We start from the raw sequence: 23248 nt of genomic DNA on the forward strand, positions 1-23248 counted from the left end.
ACGTTTATAAATTGTTCTGTTTATATTAGACTGTTGCCATTGCGCAATAAATAATGAAAGCTATCTCTGTAGCACATGCATTAGTTTTTTTTATATATATAGATTTGCAAAGATTTTGTTAAAACAATCAAAATGAAAATCAAATCATATTTATTAAAAAGATTGATAATTTAAGACATTTTTGAATGATAATATTTTGAATGAAATGTTAAGATTTTTCAACGTTATTGGAAATGGATGTAAAATCTAAGATTTCGTTAAATTTCCTGAGTTTGTACCCAAAATATTATTTAACAAAAAAAAAATATCAACAGAAATATTTTACACTTATATTTTGTTATGTAAAAACAAATGAAAAACTATATTGATATATACATATCGTTTGTATTTTCAATTATTTATTAAAGTTTGCAAGTAACTGGTAGGTGTCAGAAACCTCGAAGTAATGTTTTTTTTTTTTTTTTTTTGCTTCTTTTAAATCCCTTTATATTCACATTTTGAAATCAAAATAAAGAAGTAATCTTCCGAGTTACATTGAAAAGATTCTAAAAATCTAGTATAGGATAAATATCTCTTAAGATAAATCGCTAAGATAAGATAAATATAGAATTTATTTTGTTATTTAAATAAAGAATAAGATTAGATAAATAAAGAATTAAATTATCAATTGAAATGAATAAATTATCATTTTTTTTTCAATTTATATAATGTTTTTAAAAACTACCAAGATAAATAAAAGAATCAATACATCAGTGATTTCCTTTTATATAACAATTATGACGGTTTTCATTTTTATGAAAATATCTTTTGCAATATCAAAAGTAAATTAATAAAAATTATTTTTTTTAATGAAAAAAAATTACAAAAATTACAAGATTAAATATCAAACAATTTTTTTTAATTTTAAAACGAATCACACCGTATTTTTGTAGGTTAATAAATTAATTACAATTATAAAATAGAAACTGTAAGGAAATTTTACAACAAAAAATAGAATTCACAAAATTATCCTATTTTAAACCACAGTAAATAAAAAAGCGAAATGTTCAAATTCATATATTTGTAGTGTTTTTAATGTTAACATGGTTGTCAGAAGTCTGTACAAATTTAATTTAACAATAATATTTTAAAATACTCACCTAGAAAGATACCTTCTTCTGAAAGACTAAATTTTCAAATAACCAATTTAATTATTATTATTATTAAGTATTCATACTTACTCTGATGGGTCAACTCCAACATCCACATAAAGCTTTAAAAATTGTCCGCCAATCACATATCCAACCGCAGGACCAATTACGGCCATTGTATAGTAGATGCCTAGCAAAAAAGAAAGATGTTGTTATAAACATTTTGTTTAAAAAAAATTCGACTTTTTGTGAACGCATTTTACCAAACGTTTTTGTCAAAAACATTGAATTTTCTCTACTTCCACCACAGAAACGGATAACTGCTGACAAACTGTTTCATTTTTCTGTTGATAGATGGCGCCCCATAACGTCAAACAGCCATATGGAAGTCCGCAAATCAGTGTTTTTGTTCACTAAAGTATGGCGACCACGTGGCTTTTCGCCACGTGCCTTCCTTTCAGCACTTTTTGATTAGGGGAAATATACAAAGTACCAACAAACGTTTTTTTCTTTTCTTTTAATTTATTATGATTTTTTAAAATCGGTAACGTATTAGCGCAATCATAAGAAAATGGTTTTTTTTATTTATTTATTTTCCTACTCCTAATTTTACATCTAATTATTTACTTAAAAAGGTATAGAATGTTAGAAAGGTATAGAAGTTTTTTTTAAGCCTTTATTAAAATTCATTCAAATCTGCCTTCTATATTTTCCTAATTTTTATTTACTCTCTTTCTCTCCCTCTCTCTCTCTCTATATATATATCACATATTTTAACAATTGCCGAATAGAAGAAATTTTTAAATTTTATAACTTTGCTTTATTCTATCCCAAGAGGCATAAAAAACGGTTAGCAATACATCAGTTTACATCACGGCACAAGAAAAACAGAAGAGAACAAAAAATTTTCTTTCAGTATTTTTACTATGAGGTTTTTATAGGGATTTCTTTGACACATGTAATCTTAGAAAAGGGAAATTTAGCTATCTTTAAAAGAACGTTGCAAGCATTAAGGATTTATATCCCTTTACTCGGAGTGTGAGAAGTGCTGATACTATTACTTTTATAGAGCGCGTGTAGAATTAATTAAATGAAAAACGGGAATTGAAAAAGGAAATAAGGAAACCTTTTAGAATTACACATTAATTAAATTACACACACCTTAAACCACAGTTAGTTTTTATATTAAAAATAGTTTTATATTTTTCTAACAAAAACATTATGATTAAACAAAGAAATCGCAACAGCATGGATTCAAAAGTAATTTTGAACTTAATGGAATTCATTAATTACTTCTAAGATTCGCAATTGCAAATTTAGAAAATTTAGTTCTAATTTCATCCACATTTCTTTAATTATAGACCAAACCAAATATGGAATTCGAAAACTTTCAAAATTCTCACTACTTCCATATTTTTCGATATTTTTAAGCAAAAATAATTAAGAATCGTTACTATATCTTTTATTTTTTTGACATCAAACATTAACATTTTGTAGGATTGATATATCGCAGTATCTCGTTTCTCAAATTACAATAGAAGGAGGGGAGAATAATTTATAAGAATTCCCTTGATGTGCGAGTTAATTTAACTCCTAATTAAGACAATACGTTGATACTTGCAGAAACGTTTAATGACAGATATGACTATATATGATGGATGTTTAAACGGATATGAAGTCAAATTTGAGGTACATCAGGGCCATATACACACATTAGTTCTTTCATTTAATTAGATTTTGAAACCTTGACCGTTTGATCACGAGTCTGAGACTTAAGGAAAGATATAGGAACAAAATAGACAGGGCGATTCTGTATCAACTTGATATTTTGCAATAGGTAGACAAAAAAAAAAAAACTGATACAAAATAAGAGTATTAGGTATTCGGTATCTATTGTTTGAAATCAATTGATGCCAATGAAAATCTTCTCGATCTCATTTATTTTTCATTCGGGTGATATCAATTCTATTACGATGATATAGCCTAATTCTCTGTCCAACCTCGAAGACATTATAACCACGTGTGACGATTATTATTATTATATATATATCTCATTTTCGGCCATTATTGCCCTTTACTCCATGTAACGGTGCACATGTCTTTAAGAAATCATCGCCTTTTCTTAAATTAACTATATCAACCAGGCTTTTCCTTTCCTCTTCTCGCTCATACGTCAATCACTGTCAAAATTAAGGCCATCGGAAAAATATCTTTTCGAAGAAGCAGAGAAGTTATATTCGCATCAGTATCGGCAACCAGTCTCGGCGCAAGTACAAAATCCGATATCCACCGAGTACCCGATTTCATTTCTGATGGGGAAAAAAAAATGAGTTACTGGATGTATCAGGCTCAAAAATATGAGTATCGATACCAAAAGTATCAGTATCAATACCAAAAGTACCAGTATCAGTACAAAAAAAGTACTGAATATCAATATCGAAACCGAGTATCAACTAAACCCTGAAACAAAATAATAATAATATATATATATTCTTTCGTTTCATGAGGTTACGTAAACGGAGTAAAAAAGGGGACCCACGGGTGTCTTTTATTCTTGCAAAGCCACAGCCTTCTCCCCTTCATCCGGATTCAGATGGACAAGGTTCTTGAAATAAGCAATTTGAATTCAGAAAATGCGAAGGCAGATTTGAGTCCCCCTCCCTCTGCCATTTCAGATGGTGAGCCACATACCAAAGCTCCGCTTACATCTGAAATGGCCCCACAAGAGCGATCAACATTCAGATGCATCGAAGTTTCGTATTCTATCGCCTGTCAGAGGCACTTAGTTTCCAAGCTGTTTCAAAGATGGGTGATTTCAATGCTGAATTATACAAATAGTTTGTTTTCTATTGTACAATTCCGTATTCCATTCCTTAGTAATATGCAGATACGAGAAAGTAACCAATTTTTACTTTATCAAGAGAAACTATAGCAATAAATAGAAAGAAAATATTACAATCGTCAAAAACAAACAACAACAACAAAAAAAAAAAATTGAACTTCAGATTTTTACAAATCTCCACTTTATAGACCTCCCTGAATTTTTTTTTTTTTTTGTTTGGAAAATGTTTGGCTATCTGTTAGTGGCAACAATAACTCAAAAACGCTTCAAGCCAGATGGATTAAATTTGGTATATGATCTTTACGCCTCCCTTCAGAAGAAATCTGTCAGCCTAGCTGTTCGAATATAATTAACATGATAAATAAAAAACGAAGAAAGCTAAATGAATAAAATTTCGTCAAATAGATGTAACAGTTACACACTTCTACAGATTCTGTAAGGCCCTTGTGAAAATTTGGGCCAAATGTAAAGGGGATGGAACGTCTGTCGGTCTTTACTTTCAGAAGAATGTAAACACGATAACGCAAAAACACAATGACTTAAAAATATTATATCTGGTATGTGATTTTGAGACTGCAGTTGCGTCAAATTTTGGCTTTAATCGGTTCGGAAAAAAAGGGTTTGAAACACAAATTCATTTTTATTACAACGTAGGAGAGGTAAATTTGGGCAGGCAATTCCTACCGATTGAATTTAAGTTTCTTGAAATAAATTTCATTCAATTCGAATAGTCGAACGTGTCATTTATATGGTTTAATATAAGAATATGAAACCAATGATTGATCATTTTCATTTCAATGACAGCTAACTATAGATGTTATATATTAGAGCACTTTATATATATTTTTAAAAAGATGATTTCAATATATTTAATAAGAAGATAATGCGCATGCCCAAAATTCAATGAAATGAATTCCATCATTCTTTATTGAATATCCCTGCTTCAATAATCTTCCCACTATCCACGAATAATCCACAAATCCACAAAATATGGCCGAAAACAAATGCGAATCTGCACGAAAATTTAATTTAAATTATATATATATATATATGTGTGTGTGTGTGTGTGTAACATTATTTGTTGTGAAGCATGATGCAGTTTGAAGACAGTGAAGAGACTTTTTAAATTCCTTTTAATATCCATCGGGAAAGCATATTTATTTACAAGCAGAGACGCGGACAAGACGTCCGCCACAGAGCAGTACAAAAGCCGGAGTGGGGAAAAAGGGCCGAAATAAATTATCCCTAGCCTTATATAACCTTAGATTTTGACAGAGAAAATATTTCTTCATTGTTCTAATATATTATTAAGATTCTGATATTGATTTCTGACGCATGTCGATCACATGTAAGGGAAACACAGAGATCTTTTAAGAAAGAATGTGCTTACTGGACATTTTTATATCGACGTTTAGCTGACTAAGCAATTTAATAAAGCTTCTCTTGAATTAATTAAGTAGAGAAAGTGGAATTGGATCACGAAATAAGAGAATATTTTAGAATGAAGTTACTATGGGTTATAGGTTAAGATAAAATCTTGGAAATTAATTAAGTTGAAATTAAAAGTTTAAAATATATATATATATATATATATATATATATATATATATATATATATATATATATATATATATATATATATATATATATATATATATATATATATATATATATTATTACAGTAAGGGTACATATTAGATTTCTACATTTCTCAGTTTATTGGTTTAATCTTTTATTATGTTAAAGAATGACTGATACATTATCTGTAAACTGGATCAGGGGACATGCGTGACATGATGTTTATGATGAAAAAATATTTAAAAACGCTTTACAAGCAGACCATTGAACTTAGAACATCAACTTCGGTACACAGTTAAAATTGATATACAGTTTTAGCTAATAGATGTTCATAAAGGAAAAACTTTTTCAAAATTTTAACTAGTTTTGTTTATTAAAAATTAATCAAAATTGTTCTTCAAGCGCTGTGCCATAGTATCTAGCGAAAAAATTAAATTTATTTATTTGTTATCAAGCTTATTAATGGCATTAAACTTTTTTTTTTAAATATTGTGAAAATCAAAGAAAATTAACTCGACTATGAAACTGGTATTAATAAATATTGCTTTACTTTTAACATGTGGTTTTAACAAAACGTGGTGATCCATCAGAATCTCGAGTCCGAACTTTTTGACGATTATAATATTTTCTCAATTCTTCTCATATGAGAAAGTACAAATGAGCATAATTTCTAAGAAAACTGTCTTGCTATGAAGTATTTGAATTAAACTACTAGGTAGTTATTTAAAAATTTATTTATTTTTATACTTAATTAACGCTTTATTTTTTAAATTCATTTCTCAATTTTGTGGGAATGACAGAGTTTTTTAATCCTCTTTTTGTATAAAATGGGTTGGGATTTTTTTTCTCATGGAAAAAAAGAATAAAGCGTGAAAAGCAATTTATGATACTTCTTAATAAAACACGAAAAATTAACTCATATACATAATTATAACAACAAAGTTTAAAAAAACACCTCTAATGTAACAGAGCGGAAATAAAATCCAGGAAACTCAGTACATTGATTACAGTTAATAGGCGATTCAAATTGCCATAAAAATCCAGGCTACACCATCCAGAACATCGTAGGAACCACTCGTCTAAATTTAGACGCCAAGAACTTGCCAAAAAGTCGGAACTTTCAGGTCAGCGCCGTACCAGAGACAAAGATAATAGCTCGCTCGCCGGAATGGAAGACCATAAGAATCATTTGGCACTTGGGGTGTTCCTGGGAAGCTACAGACGATTCTATTTCAGTATCCTACCAACGACTATTCATCAAGTGAAAGTGCGTATGGCCTGGCGTTTGACACCGACTCCCGCTCACAATACTGGAATTACGAGTCAGATGTGAAGTGATCTCAAGGCGCAGTTAGGTGACAAATCTTTTATATACTACTAGCTATTTGTATACTGGGGGGGGGGGGGGGGTTAGAGGTATTTTTTTTTCTTTTTAAAAAAACAAGGTTCTCGAGATTTATGCATCTTCGCTGTCTAGTACGTATTTTATGATTCTATAAAAGTCAAGGAAAAAAGATATGCGTTTCACCAACTTTATGTGAAAAATTTTGTCTTACTTTTGAAATATATTTTTATATATTTTGCATTAAGGTAAATAATCTTGAAATAGATTAACATAAAGAAATTGGATTTTCTTCTGAGATATTCCAAGACCAAGCGCCACCTCAATCTGCTACTTGGACAGTGGACAAACTATTTAAAATATAATTGAGATAAAAGAAACTGGGAATATTTATAGCTTCAGAAAATTGATTTTTCAGTTTTAGTCTAAAAAAATAGAAGGTCATTTCACCGTTTAAAGATATGTGAAATTTTTAGAAATGTCAAAATGTTTTGTTTAAGGATTTCACATAATGGATATATTTTCGATTATCTCAATAACTTAGAAATATGGTTCTATTTATAGATTCCACAAAATAAAATTAAAAAAATGAAAAATAAAAATTGATTTGAAAATGAAAAAGTAGAATGAAATATTTTTTTAAAAAAATTCTAAGAAAACTATAAAAAAAATTAAAAAATTCATGATATATAAATTAATGATTGAAAAAAAATATTCTTTTAAATTTTAAATTGGTGCAAAATTATTTTTGTGCTGTAATGTATACAGAGGTCATCAAGGAGAATGTCAATTTTTGTTTCATTTTAATTAATTAAAAAATCATTTTGCTGTAAATATTTTTTTATTTTGAAAATCCTATTTATGTCATATTTCTACATCCATTGATCAGCTCTATCGAGCAATAAAAAACACAGACAGACACACCTTCGTTTTCATTATTAGAAAAGACAAAAAATTTTATTCTGAAACCTTAATTTGTTTGAAGAAACAACATTGATTTCGAAGAAACATACATAACAAAAAAAAAAAAAAAAAAATTAGTTGATTTTAGAACTTGTATAGAATTGTTGGCCATATTAAGAAAAATAACTTTCGATTTGTTACTTTTAATGCAATGGTTACATTATCCAGTCGGCGTTTTACATAATCGACGAAAATTCAAACACGTACAAAAATTAATTTCAAATAACGATTTTAAAAAAATAACAAACTTTTTTCTTTAGAAAAATTAATCATTGGTCTTGAAACTTTATACACTAGAAAATTGTATTGAGAAATGTTTTTCCCTATGACAAAAAAAGCAACATTAGAATTTTTTTATTTGTTGAAATGATTAAATTAAGGCCACATTTCGAAACTGCTAGTGGTAACCTTAAAGAAATTGCTAAATTCATTAAGCATTGGCACAAATGAATGCCTAATGAAAATATATGAAACAATACGTAGAATTAAAATTTTTGATTCGCAATTTCGACATGAGAAGTTTTTGAATAGAAAAGTTAATTACAAAAGGCAAGGCACCTCTCATAAAATTCTTTTTCAGACAAGCTTCAGGGTTATAATTGTTTTTTTTACCAAACCAGTTGCTCAACTGTTTAAAAAGTATTCAAGAGAGTTCAAGCAAACATGAATCAAGGCTATGTGGACGTATTGCACTAAGTTTACTTTTCTTTTATTCTTTTCGCAAGATTTTTTTTTTCAAGTTAGAAACTGTTTCAATACAAAAATAATTATATAAATAAATAAAAATAAAACGTCTCTACTATGAAAGCAGATGTGCCATTTAAGATGAATGGCGACCAATTGGCGTCCATTGCCGCTTTAACCAGCGGCAATGGTTTCCCAAAACATTCTTATATATTTTCTAATAAATGTATTTCTATATTATTTACTGTAGGCTATTGGCAAAAAAATGTTACGAACGAGCTCATAAAAGTGCAATATTTGGCGATTTTTTTTCGCTATTAATTAATGAAATATACAAGTGCCAAAACACCGAGAGAGTATTTTGAATACTTTTTCCCCGAGCAATTGGAATTAAAAATTTGGAACATAATTACAATTTTAGTTGCCAAATTACAAACCAAATTTCATATAATTATGTCACTGCGTTTTTGAATTATGCATTCTTGTGAAAGTGCTGAATAATACACTGTTAATTCCATGATGGATTTGATTTTTCTATATATATCTACATTTTAACCCTTTGTACTCAGAAACGTAATTCGACGCATTCGACTTATTTATTGCTCTGAAAAATAAATACGAATGTAATTGTCTTGAATTGAATTTCTCCAAAATCTACATCTTTTTATCACTCTGTATGTATTTTTAAAAGTCTAAATTAAGAAATTTAAAAAAAATCAAACTTGAAAATGATGCATCGTCTTGAATAGTGCCTGATAGGAGAATTCGAGGACAAAGGATTAAGTTTTAAATCAGCGTACCAAATCTTATCGATCTAGCTCTCTTCGTTTTGTAACTATCGCGTGCATTTGTATTCATAAAGCCGGGCATATAGACTTCTGAATGGATTTCGTTCAAAATTTGAAAGATCATTCACCAAATAGAGCGGGGGGGGGGCGGTATTATCATCCTGCTTCCATAGTACCATTTCGAGGCTAAGAAATTCGATAATAGCCCTATAGAAGAGGTTTTATTTTTATTTGGAATTGGTGATAAAGTCATCCTTATTCCACAGTTCTATTTGAAGGCTAAGAAATGCAATAGTCTTCCACAGAAAATATTACGAAATTAAATAATATTTTTTCTTATCGATACATCAATAGCTTTGTTAAGAATCTTTCTCTATGTCTTATGTAGCTCTAATATCTCTCTCAGACGAAATATCTGATATAGAGTAAGTGTTACTTGGCGCTGTCCCGTTTTCGGATTTGCCTTCACAAAGAGTAATTATCCTGGTTCCGCGAAAACATGTAAATAAAATAGTTTTTTTTTAAAATGTAGAAATGAATGAATACTTTTTTTTTTTTTTTTATTTAAAATAGATTCAAGAGTAAATCATTACCATTTTAAGCGGTCAGCGAAAACAGGCGTCTCTTAATAAAAAAATTGGTTCATTCAGTATATTATATGGAGAATGTGAAATTAGTAAACAGCTGCTCAGAATATATATACAGTATAAAACAAAAATGGTAAAGTTCGAATCCTAAGTTGACATTGAACATCTATGCTCTCAAGTAAGTAAACAGAGCAAAAAAATGGATATTTTAAATTTTTAGTTCTTTTTATGGTTTAGCTTTGTTTTTGCATTAATTGCTTTGCGTATAATATATACTTAATAAATATATATATATACATAGTCGTGCTAATATCGAAAGAAAAATTTGAAATAACAAGAAAATCTTTTTGAGAATGTTTTTATGTGATCTAATCAAAAGAAAACAATTTTTTAATATTAATCTATAAATAATAAAAATAATGAAACAACATTTTTATAGTTTTTCAAATATACAAAAATGAATAACAATGTTTTCACTTTCTTATATAGAGAAAGTATCGAAATCGTCAAAAAATTCTAAGACAAGATTTCGAACCCAGGGAAATATAGGTATCTTTAAAAGAATTTTCTAAGCATTAAGAATTTTTATCCCTTCACTCGGAGCGTGAGAGAACTGATTTCAGCAGTTTTACAGAGCTCGTGTAGGATTAATTAAATAAAAAAGGTGGAATTGGATCAGGATATAAGGGAACATTTTAACATGAAGTTATAGTCTGTGTAATTTCTGTTGGCGTTTCAAGGACACTCGTTTCCCTTACTCTTCACACTTTCTCCTTCTCCGTTGCCATGGTTTCGACGAAGCTTGCTTTTTTTCGACGGCAGTACGTTTCGGGAATACCTTACCTTCGGAGTACCTTAACAGCTGTGTAAAAAGAAAAGAAAAAAAGAGTGACATTGTTATCTGTTTTAGCGTTGCGAGGCAGACAACCAGTAACGATGTAAAAAATGTGACCTTGAACCGCCTACAGAAAATACACAGACTATAATATGGGCTAAATGAAGATAAAAATTAGGAAATTAATTAAGATATATATATATATACAAAGAGAGAGAGAGAAAGATGTGCATAAATAACAAGAGGGCATGGAACGTACAAATGTGCACATTGGGTGTTTTTCGTTTAAAATCTGTATCACACACACAAAAAAATACTGAAAAATACGCATTTCAGTTAAATACTTCTATCCATGCAAAAATCTAACTTTAATGTATACCAACTATTTAAGTGGAAATACTATGAGCTGAAATGCACCCATCTAGATTATTGCATTTTTTTAGTTGTCACAGAACGAACTCGCACATAGCATAATTAAAAAAATCGTATTATTGAACTCTGGTAAATCTAAAAGGTTAAGATGATACAAAATTCCTAAAAGGAAATTTTTGACGCTTATTATATGTTATCTATGTAATTAAAAGAAAGCAGAAAAATTTTAAGAAATATTACGTTTATTTCCTCGTTAACAAAAACAAAAAAGTAAAATTCCAAAGCTTAGGTCTAAAGAACCTATAATCGCATAGGATATTAACTTTCATTTGAAACTACGGATATAACAATAGTGTTTATTCAATAATACTGTAATGGGAATTAGCAACAACTTTTGAATTAAATTTCTTCGTGAAATAAGAGTAGCACATAGTAGCAACTAACTGAAATGAAAGCGTGTAATTCAGTGCGTATCTTTTTGGCATCGTTACAGGAATACAGTCTTCGTTCCACCTTTCAGCACATAGTTGTCATGACTGCGTTCCATTTTTCAAATGACTACAAAAAAGAAGGAAAAAAAAAACTTTTTTTTTTCTAACTTTCGGTGTGGACTACTTAGTGCTTATAAATGAAGATGCGGGCCGCATTTTTAATACTAACATTAGAAAGTGCGTAGTAGAATATTTCACGTGTTTTGTAATCTGAAGTGCCCAGATATTCTGTATTTCAATTTGTGGGGAAATAATCGCTGATATGATCTTAATCGCGCTCTGTTGAATAAAATGCACTTAAATCTAGTAGGTACTGTTTGAAGTAAATTAAATAGCATCGATATACATCTATTCCTTTCCTCTAACGTAAGAATGCACTTTTTTATAAAACAAAACATTTGTTTTTCATCTTTCTCTGCGGGCAAATGTTTCGGGTTTTTTTTTTTTTTTTGTACTTTCGCGTGTATAAAATACTGAGAAAGTACTATAATCGTCAAAAATTCGAACTCGAGATATCGACGAAAACACGTGTTTGGCTTTATGATTGTCGGTCTGCAACCAAGATATCTCAAAAAAGCTTTGAGCTAGATGGATAAAATTTGGTATGTAGATTTGTATCAAATTTTGCGCAAACTCCATTCAGACAAAGTCTGTCTGTCTTGGTGTTCGAAAATAAACTAACACGATAACGAAGACAGATAGATAGGTAAAATTCGGTACACAGGTGCAGCATCTACAGTGTAAACATCTATCAAAAATTTTCAGCCAAATCCAACGAGGAATTGACCGTCCATCGATCTCTATTTTTAGAAACATGCAAACCCGACAGCTCAAAAACACAATGACTTAAATATATCAAATGTGGCATGTGATTTTCTGATTACAGTTGTAGTTCTGTGTCAACTTTTCGTTTCAATCTCTTAGTAAAAACGTGTCTAAAGCACAAACTCGATTTTCAGATACTATTAGCCGCATGCCGGAGATTAATCGCCAAAAAAATCCGCCAAAAACGGGGATAACACGATAGATTCAGTAAAAATTCTAAATTCGCAGCATTAATATTTCGTACACTATTTTACAGTGCATGCCAAGCGTTCTTTGGAATAAACTTTTATAAGAGAATATGCCAGAAAGTTTTGGAAGGACCATTCTTCCTGGTTTCTCATCCGAATTTTATATTTAAAACTTTGGCGGAATTCTTTCGACCATCATTATCATTTCATTTAGAATTTAGAGTTTCAAAAAAATTACAGAATCTTAAAGTAAGATTAGGAAAAGAGCCAGAAAATCATGTTATTGTAGTAGACAGGAATATAATAATTCTAAAACGTTTTATATGCTGCTAAAGCATCAAGTATAAATATATGAAAACAATAAAAGTGCTTTTAAAAATCTTATTTTAAGAAGCAAAACTTGTTTATTTTTTTCTCTGTGGCAAAAATCACTGCAAAATAAACAGATCTAATTTTAATGAATCTCGTAGAAAAGCAAAACAATAAATTTAGAAAGAAAACAAACTGCAAAGAATTTCGTTGTGAAAGAAAAAAAAAGGGGGGGGGGAGGTGGTTGCTTTTTTTATTTGCAGGTTTCAGTTCGAATCCTGATTTGAAGTTGCAGAAGTCTGAACATTTTTCTTCCATCGGATTCCACTCGTATCATAATAAGGCTTATGTCAAGCCTTGAAAGCGGCGCCATTGCTGATAAAATAGTCTTGTTTAAAAATATTTGTACGGCGCGAAGTATTTCCACCTGTCTTTGGCACGAGTCGGGGACTAAGTGGTCGAGTCGGCGACTTATTGCAGGATTATGGAATTCGTTTCACGAAGCAAATTCACAATTTCCCTTATCTTCTCTCCAAAGTAAAGAAAAACTAATAATTTACACTGGAGCGCTAGCTGAATATATATACACATGATTAAAAAAGAAAGTATCCAATTTAACCTTGAAGCCAGATCTTGAATTATTCATGAAAAGATTTTAAAACATTAAATGGAAATTTGAGTGCAATTTTATCAGGACTTTAATGCTGTAGGAAGTTTGAGAAAAAGATAATTAACCATAAACCATAAAATTATAAATCTTTCTCAAGGTCAATTGCGTGCTCTTATGTATATCAAGCTTTGCTATACTAAGTAAGAGTTAAACCTAGTATAGCAAAATGGCTTAAATCATCAATATATGACCGAATTTAAATAATAACTACTTGTTTACCTGCTCTTTCTTTCTTTCGCCACAGAATATCCCCGAACTTGGAATCACTAGGATTCCCTGTCGGTTGAAAGGATATACGTGGGAGTATTTATTAAGAATTTTTTTTTTTTTTTTTTTTTTTACTTTACATATACAATACACAGATAAAGCAACTATATAGAATATTATAATGATGAAGGAGGTGTTCGGTGGGGAGTATGAGTAGATGAAATCTATTGAAGGTAATATATTCCAGAGAAGAGCTTGGTTGAGAAATGAAACGAAAATTTATATTGGGCTTGGATCTGGAGAAATCAATTGCTCGCTCTCTTGTAGGAACCGCACAAGATTTCTAATTTTGACCTTGGACATCTGGTTTCTCGTAACGTTGGTCCACCAGATATTTTCTAGGTCGAGCGTGTGTTTTTTGAGATGAAAAGATGTGGTGAGAGGGCAGCTAGTGGCATAATGAAGGGGATCGCCTACTTTGTCGCAGCCACATTGATCCGATCCTTTAATATTTAATCTCTTGAAATATGGAGGGAAAGGGTCATGGCCAATTGTAAAGATAATTTCAAGCCTATTCCAAGATGATGGGATAAAGGACACTTTCAAGATGATTTGATAGATGTTTCTGCCAGTACCTGCTCTAGTAAAAAAAAAAGATTTCTTGTCTTTTACAGAAGAATTGTTATTTTTTAAATTTGAATGCTGTTTTATTCTTTACTACTTACTACCCATAAATCCATAGATAAGATTTGATGGACTCACTGAATGTCTTAGAACTCAGATTTCTTTAATTGTTTATAGAAACTACTTCTACCTCTAAGCCGGCAATATGAAATCTGGTGACGTGGTATTAAACTCTCGGTTTGGGCGAGAGGGAGAAATTGGAAACTGAATTTTACAGAACATCAGTTGTGTGGAGTGGTCCTGTCCACATTAAATTTGATATAAAATGCAATTGGGGCGACTCGAAAGAGATGCTGGCTGAAGGGTCGGTCGCGTCGGCTAAATGAGGTTAAAAATTACATGATTGATCCCGAAGAAGTTCTTATGTTGTTTCAGAATGGGGTGTCAATGTAGCTAAATCAACCAAGCACATAAAATGAATATGAGTATACATCAATAAATATTTCTTTACTCCACGCCAATAAAATATACGTCGTAATAAATTTTTTCGCTAATAAAGCAATTGGATGTCTTGGATTAGACAGGGGAGTCTTGGATTTCGATTGCTTGTTCTGAATTAAAAGATAGCCCTGGAATTATTCTAAATTTGAATTAAATGTGTCTTATTGTCCTGAATTTTAATTACAAGTAAATATTAATTCACAGATATTAACTAGATCTATTATTAAAAATATTACACGTAAAAGTTAATTTTAAATAATAAAACTAAGTCAAAGTGAATTCTCCTTCAAAAATGTTGCCACTAATTTTTCATTTAAAGAGATTAGTCGTCCTACATTGGCCAGTACAGTCCTGAATGTTTGGCGGATATGTATTTAATCTTTTTAATTCTGCTGTGTATACAATTTAATAAATAAATCTTATTACAAAAAGGTAAGCTATTTTAAACTTTTAAAAAGTTACCCTCTAAAAAAATTCTTCTTTCCACTTTTTAATATATACTTGAAATAGAAATTGGTTGGATATATAAGCTTAACTTTAATGAGTAACAGTCATTTAAATCCAGCCGTTTATTATTTGAAGCCCTCAATTATATTGATCATTGATGAAATAGAGCTTTTAAAATATTAGAGAGGTATTTTAACTGAATCTAAACTATGGCCATTGAAAAAATTTTTGAGTATAAAGCGACGAGGATCAGTGACATTATTATTATTATTTTGCTTATGTTGCCATTTTAATTCTAAAACAATGCCCCCACTTTTTGAAGAAAAGACTTATCTATAAAAGAAAGGTAGAAAAACTAATTCTCAAAATCTTAGAAGCTTATTATCATTTGCATAATGATGAGACAATATAAATATAGAGGTTCTATCTCAATTAAAATAAAACAAACAAATATTGATGAGGAAACTTTGATAAGACAGTTAGCATGTATTCACTAGCACACGAATATACTATATCTGACAATGGTGTATTTTAAACAAAAGTTGGCATGCAAAGAAATGTAATCTGTTAATTAGTATTGTGGAAGATGGAATTGAGCGAGGATAGAACCTGGGACCTTGTGGTTCGCAGCCAAGTAACATGACCACAATACAAAAACAATTGCTCGGGTAGCGTAGCTGTTAACTGGCTTATAAGCTTTCACCACAGTATTTAGAATTTTCAGTAAACTCTCGATTTTTCGGGCTAGTTGTTGTTAGAAAAATTTTCAATTACTATTAAAAAAAGGGGGGGGGTCAAAACATGTAGATGTAAAAAAAAAGACAGATATAGAAAACGAAAACAAATAGCCAATCTCCTTTCCCCATTTCTTTTTCATGTAAAAACGTAAATACAGTTATACAGGATTAGCACAAATGAATGATCGGATATTAAGCGCTTATATTTTCAGAACTAATACACATAAATATAATCATACATGAAAATAAAGAAAAATACCCCACATCTTGCTTTTAACATCTCTCAATAGGTGGCAGTTATCTGGATATGTTGGAAATATGGTTACTGCCACAACTACATGAGGATAGTATGCATTTTTTATTTTGATAAGATGGGCTCTATCCCGTCGGGGTTTGGATGTAGCCCACCTAAATGTGGAAATTAAACAGTTGATGAGTAAGTAAATTTAATTTATCGTTCGTCGCATGGTCACAAACAACCCGGGATCTTACCTAATGTGATTTATTTTTATGCAGTTACACCAAAGACGTTTATAAGCTCTCATTTCTGATAACAATCAATGCATTGAAAGAGAGCTTCAATGCAGCTTTAAACACCAATGACTATATAAAACGTCAAAATGTATAAAGGAACTTGCTTTTAGATTTAGAGTTTTTCTGTGTAACGAAAGATTCATATATAGAATATTTGCAACTGAAAAGTAAATGGACTGTTTCTTTTAATTTCATGTATCACTGATTATATTACGTGTAATAGCTTTGAAATTAGAAATATTTAATATAAGGTCATTTATTTATATTAACCCTGTATACTGTTTTTTTAAAATCATATTGATATGAATAAGCATTTACTGCAAATAAAAATTATTTAAAATCTTTTTCATGTTGATTTGTACCCTTATTTTTTTTCTTCGCCATTTTATAGATCATCCGAAGAATTCGTTTATCCACTTTTTTTTTTTTCGTGCCACACAAATCGGTGGATAATCAGGAATTTACTACAGTAATAACTCAAGTAAAAATATTGAGTTTTGTATTGCGATACTTGATTTTAACTAGCTTTCAAATACGAAAAAGGACACAAGAGTGGTTTTTATTTGGAAATCAATATATAACTTTTTTTTCTCATAAAAGAACGGAATCTGTACTGATTTTCTATGCCATAAATACAGAATATGGATGTTAATAATCTTTTCATCTTAGGAATCATTCGGTTTTAACCGGAAATCATACTACATTCCGGTATTTCTTATTATAACGCATCATTTTAAGAAAGGTCAGAGGGCAGAATTAAAGGGAAAACAGCCGGCGTCCTGGCATAGGGGTAGCGCGTCTTCCCCGTGGGTTCGAGTCTCGGTTTGGGCATGGTTGTTCTTCCGTTGTTCTATCTATGAGATGTGTGAATGTGCCCTCCTGTATAAAGGGGTTGTGCAAGCGAATGAGTGATGCGCGAGTAGCTAAGTCGTACTCTTGGCCCTAGTTGGCGCTACTAAACAAACAAGAGACGCTCTCCCACCGGCTTAAAATCACTGTCTTCGTAACAGCGGGCTTGTCCATGGCAAGTGCCATAAAAAAAAAAAACAACAAAGGAAAAACAAGCCGCTGTATAAGGAGGTCGGTGACTTTGGTGTAACATAAAAAATAGGTTTCTGCTCAGACTTAGATTTATATTTTACAATATTTATCATAAATTGTATAATCTTCATAATAATTTTGTAATGTTATATGCACTAAATGTGGGTTTACACTCAGCCAACTATGATTCATCTAGTAAGACCACGCTTGCGCAAAAATGTACAGTAGCACTTGCCCTGTCGAGATAAGAACTTGCTATTCTCCGCTTTCCTAGCGCATGCGCAATCTTTTTTCTGCGCATATGCAGTCTTTCTTCTGCGCGTGCGCGACTTATAACTGGCTGAGTGTAAATCCACATCAAGCGTAAATACTGCTCTGAGAAGCGCAGTCCTTTGGTCTGATAGCCACTGAGAAATTATTGAATTTGGAGTAGAGAGGAATTCTTAATTAAAATCAAATCTTTATCTTATTCTTTCTTAAACTGGATATATATATATAACGGTAAAATAAAAAAAATAATTTTACTTATATAACGATAACTCAAAACTCACCTAAATAAACAGAAGACATCTTGGTGGGTACATTTTCATCTAGGTAAGTACACCCGAGTGTGTAAAAAGGTGCTGCTCCAGCGCCATGCAGCAACTGTCCCAGAAAAAACACGTATTTGTATTGGTTTAGGTACGACACCGAATCTGCAGAGCAGTCCGCAGAACTGTTCGTAGCAGAGCACATGTCTTCCTGCTCCTGGCTGAAGGAATAAGGTCCAGACATGTAATGAGGTAGAGAAAAGACAAAGGAGCCCAGAGCCAGGACAAGGACACCACTACCGATGAATACTGGCTTGCTTCTTGAGCCACCAAGGTAGCTGACAGGTATAAGGCACAGAAAGGAGGCAATGTCATAACCTCCAGCAATCAGTCCAGACTCTGTACTGCGAAGCTGGTACCTTTTCTCGATGGTGGTAATGACGACATTGATGAAACCGTTGACGATGAGCCCCTGGAGAAAGCCAGCCCAGCATAGCCAAAAGAGGACCCATCTAGCTGAACGGAATTTCTGGAGTTTGGAGGGTTGGAGGGGGCCCCAGCCGCACGGAAGACCCATGTCATCGTCATCTTCATCATCTTCAAGCTTGTCCTCGACGGTCTTGGAGAAGTTCTCGAGGTTGTAAGTTTGGGCCACTAGAGGTTCGTGGCTGTGAGATTCATGCATGTCGTAGGCGTCGTTGATGGAGGAGCTAGTCCTAATAGTCCTGTGATTGTTTTCGGTCTTCATTATTGGGGTTGGATCAAGCGCTTGTGAAAAAGTATATTCAGTCGGAAGCTAGTCAGCAGTAGAAGCCAGTGCAAGTATATGCTGTTGATTCATACTCTCCGGTATATCATCTTTTATGTAATTATGGAAACAACAGATTTCTCAATGAGGTGGTACGCATATCTGAAAAATAAAAATTAAACAATTAATATAACAGTAATAATAACATGAAATAAATAATTAGTAAGTAAAATAACGACTGTTTCGTCGAATGCAGTACTTTCTATTCGTATATCTGAGATCAGAGTAAGTAAAAATGTATTTTAATTGTATTTTCTTGCGAAACATTTTTTTCGGAATTGTTTCTAAACCAATGAGAACGGATTTGAATAGAACAGTGAGTAAAAATACTGCTTTCGATTATACTTAGTATCTGATAAACAATTTTTCACAATTGCCTGTTCTTGGAAACAGAATCCCCCACCCCCGTCCACTTATCGGATTAGATATTTCTTTTCTTTTTCAAATAAACGTTAATAAGAATACAACTTGCGTTGAAATTCTTACATTACATACATTAATTTCTTTCCAAAAATATGAGGCAATATTTCAACGCAAGAAAAGTTCTTGGAAACTCCAGATATAATATTTTAAAGCTTTAGTTTTCAACTATATAAGGATTAGAATAAATAAATAAAAAAAACTGCAGAAAAGTTAAAATGAAATCTACGATCTCAAATTTCAAGTTATCATGTGAGAACATTATTATTTTTTAAGTCATTATTTGTCTTAATTTATTTAAGCCATTAACAGTTTAAATTGTTTTGAAACAATCACGAGACTTCTCTATCTATCTATCTATCTATCTATCTATATATATATATATATATATATATATATATATATATATATATATAATTAATTTTTTTAACTTTCATTTTCAATTTTTAATTTTTCTAGCTGGCAAACAAAGTTTTGGAGCTCGACCGATTTTGAGATGAAATAACAGCTATGATGTCATAGTTCTACGTCAACCTTTAAAAAACGCATCTGCTGTCAAAGAAGCATACATAATAATAATGCAATACTGCTAAAAGCAGGTAGCAAAAATATATGCGATTAAAAGATGATGGTGAAAATGGCCATTTATGCTTTATTCATTGCCTACGCGATTTCGAGCTTCAAAACAATATTATGTTCTCAAACGATAAAAAAAAATTATTTCTGAAATTTAAATTAAATACATCTTCTGCAGAATACAGTTCTTTATTTTTGTTGCTAGGGAAACAAAGATGTTATCCCGGAGAACGGCTTGCGTAACAATGGCGTAAAATAGTTACGAAATATTAACCTTTCGCTTGAATTTAGCATTTTTATTGAATCTGTCATATGATCCTTGGCAAGTGTTTTGGAGATTAATGCTTGCCATGCGGTAAATAGTATTCAAAAACCAAATATGGGTCATTGCGTTTTCAAAATAGGGTTTTTATGTATTTCTGAAAATACCGAACAAAAGAGCGTCAACCCCTTGTTGAATTCGACTCGAATTTCATAGATGTCTACAATACAGATGCTAAATCTGTGTACCGAATTTTATCCATGCGGCTCACCTCGTTTTGTAGTTATCTGTTAACTTATTTTCGAACAGCCGGACAGACTGTATCTTCCTTTGATCGGATTTTGTACAAAATTTGATAGAAATTTACAAAATTACAGACTGTATATGAAATTTCATCTGTCTAGCTAAAAGCATTTTTTTCAATTATCTTCTTCACAGACATGTAGGTATTTTTCAAAAATGTGACTTTGGAACTACAGGGTGATCTAAAACGTAAAAATTCGTCAAAATCTCGAGGGTTTTTTTTTTATTTTTTTTTTATTTTTTGATGATTACAGTACTTTGTGTATGAAGTCTAAGAAAATATTATAATTGTCAAAACATTCGAACTCGAGATTTTGGTGAATCTGCATGCTTTAGACCTCCCAAAGTTTGAATAATTTGAATAACGCATTTTTGGCATTACGTCTGCCTATCCGTCTATCTCTGACAAAGATAACTCAAAAACGGTTTGAGATAGATAGATAAAATTTGGTATATGGTCTTTTCACCAAATTTGCATATCAAATTTTGAGAAAAATTTATTCAGAGAATGTATGTCTGTCCAGCTGTTTGAATATAATTTAACACTACAACTACAAAAAGACAGTTAGATGTATAAAACTCAGTACACAAATTTACCATCTATATTGTGGATACTTTTCAAATTTGCACCCAAATCCATGTAGAGGTTGTCCGTCTGTTCGCTTGTAATTTTAGGGTATTGTAACCGCGATAACAGAAAAACGCAATGACTTAAATATATCAAATTTCGTATGTGATTTTGTGACTGCATTTGTTGCTGTACGTGAAATCTTTGTATCATTCGGTTGGGAAAAAAAGCACTTAAAACACAAATTCATCTTTGTTATTGTTAAAGAGTATGCGAGAGAGCTTAGATGGGGGGGGGCACTCTCGCTGTTTGAGTCAGTGTTTTTTAAACCGACGAAAATAAACAATGCAAAGTTTTGGATATAGTTAAGCGAAAATAGGAAAACTAGTGGGAAAAATTCAATAAAATTTTGTTGATGATATTCTGCATATTTCGTATACAAACCAGAGGGAGTGGCTGTCTTCCCAGAACCTTCTCGCGTATTCTTTAATACACTTGCCATGTCAGAGAACGCCTTACATGGTATTGGCGTACAATAGTTATGAAATACCAACTTTTGGAGAGAATGTGCAATTATCTTTAATCTATCTGTCATTCCTGCGAGTTATTTGGTGATAAATCCCTAATATCCAGAAATCGAATTTGTGTTTTAGACAAGTTTTTCCCAACTTATTACAACAAAAATTTGACACAAAACTGCACTTGTATTTACAAAATTCCATATAAAATTTGATATATTTAAATCATTGCGTTTTTGAACTATCGCGTTTACTTGTTTCTGAAAGTACAGACCGACAGATGATCAACCAGTGGTTAGATTTGGTTCAAATTTTGACAGGTGTCCGCACTACAGATGTTAAATCTTTGCACCGATGGAATCAAATCAAATTTGATCCATCCAGCTGTTTATATTTTATAGTTATCGTGTTTTATTTGCTGTCGAATAGGCAGAATTCTTCAGAATTGATTCAATTCAAATTTTGATAGAAATATGCAAATTTCGTATAAAGACCGTATACCAAATTTTACCCGTCTTACTCAAAGCGTTTTTGAGTCATCTGTGTCACAGACAGACAGACGGACATTTTCCAAAAATATGTTTTTCGACTTCAAGAAGATCTAAAACATGGAGAATCGTGAAAACCTCGAGTTCGAATTTTTTTGACGACAATCATACCTTCTCTATACTACGTATAAGATAAAGCAAAAAATAATCAAAAGAATAAGAAAGACTCCTAAAGAATTAAAAACAGCTTTGCTTAAACACCATAACTATATTTAAAAAGTTTATGACATTCTTCTAAATCGTAGTAAAAACATATTCTAATTTAAACAACTTTATTTACACAGTGTGTGTGGCAACAACTTAAAAAGATAACAAAACATCTGATATAGTAAAGAAATATATAAAAAAAAAAGTAACAACACTTCAAAAACATTGAAATTTTCAAAAATTAAAAACCTTACGTCTGGGTAAACAGACCCTTGAGAAACACCGCATGCAACGGTGCTCGAGATATATTAAATAACACCTTCATTCATACGATATAAATATCTCTCTGTATGAGATGAATGGGAATCTTAGCGGAAAACCTCGAATGCGACAACGCGCGCGTTTATTCATCGCAACAAAAAAAGCGTTTCGCATGGCCGAGCGAACAGAAATGATTACTCAAGTGTTGGCGTAATGACAAGCAGACAGCGGAAGTCATTAAAAAATTACGTTGAATGGTTTTGCGCGGTCAGCTCTCGTGCCGATGCAGTTTAAAAGCTTGTCGGCCGGCCGCATTTCCTTTTGGCTCAGCAGGCAAATAAATGCATATGAACTTGAAATGCATTCAGCTGAAAAATCAGCTTCAAAATATACAGAATTGTCAGAAAGCGTTTTTCAAATAAGCCTAAAAAAATATACAGGGTGTGTACAAATGATGGACCCGATTTTAAAAAATCATATTTTCGAAACTACTGCAAATGTTACAATAAGTGATACATAAATTTAAAGAGAAATAAATATACCTAGTTTTATTTTTCAGTTACATATATCCGATGTGTGACCCTCTTGTTACACAACATGCGTCAGATCTGT

General features: G+C 31.4%; 1 protein-coding gene across 3 annotated transcripts in view; it reads right to left on the minus strand.

Annotated features, from left to right (window-relative positions):
* The window catches only part of LOC129975828 (solute carrier organic anion transporter family member 4A1-like), an 82638-nt gene that overhangs the window by 21262 nt on the left and 38128 nt on the right, over positions 1-23248 (minus strand). For 2 of the 3 annotated variants that reach the window (XM_056089060.1, XM_056089061.1), the window contains exons 2-3: positions 18247-19135; positions 1221-1320 (exon numbers count right to left, since the gene is read on the minus strand). In XM_056089060.1, the coding sequence (XP_055945035.1) occupies positions 1221-1320; positions 18247-18973 (827 nt within the window). In that variant the 5' untranslated portion in view covers positions 18974-19135. Of the gene's footprint in view, positions 1-1220; positions 1321-18246; positions 19136-22629; positions 22707-23248 lie in introns of those variants that run through there. The other variant, XM_056089062.1, reaches the window with a different exon arrangement.

The sequence above is a fragment of the Argiope bruennichi genome, chromosome 7 (assembly GCF_947563725.1).
Source record: "Argiope bruennichi chromosome 7, qqArgBrue1.1, whole genome shotgun sequence".
Classification (NCBI taxonomy): domain Eukaryota; kingdom Metazoa; phylum Arthropoda; class Arachnida; order Araneae; family Araneidae; genus Argiope; species Argiope bruennichi.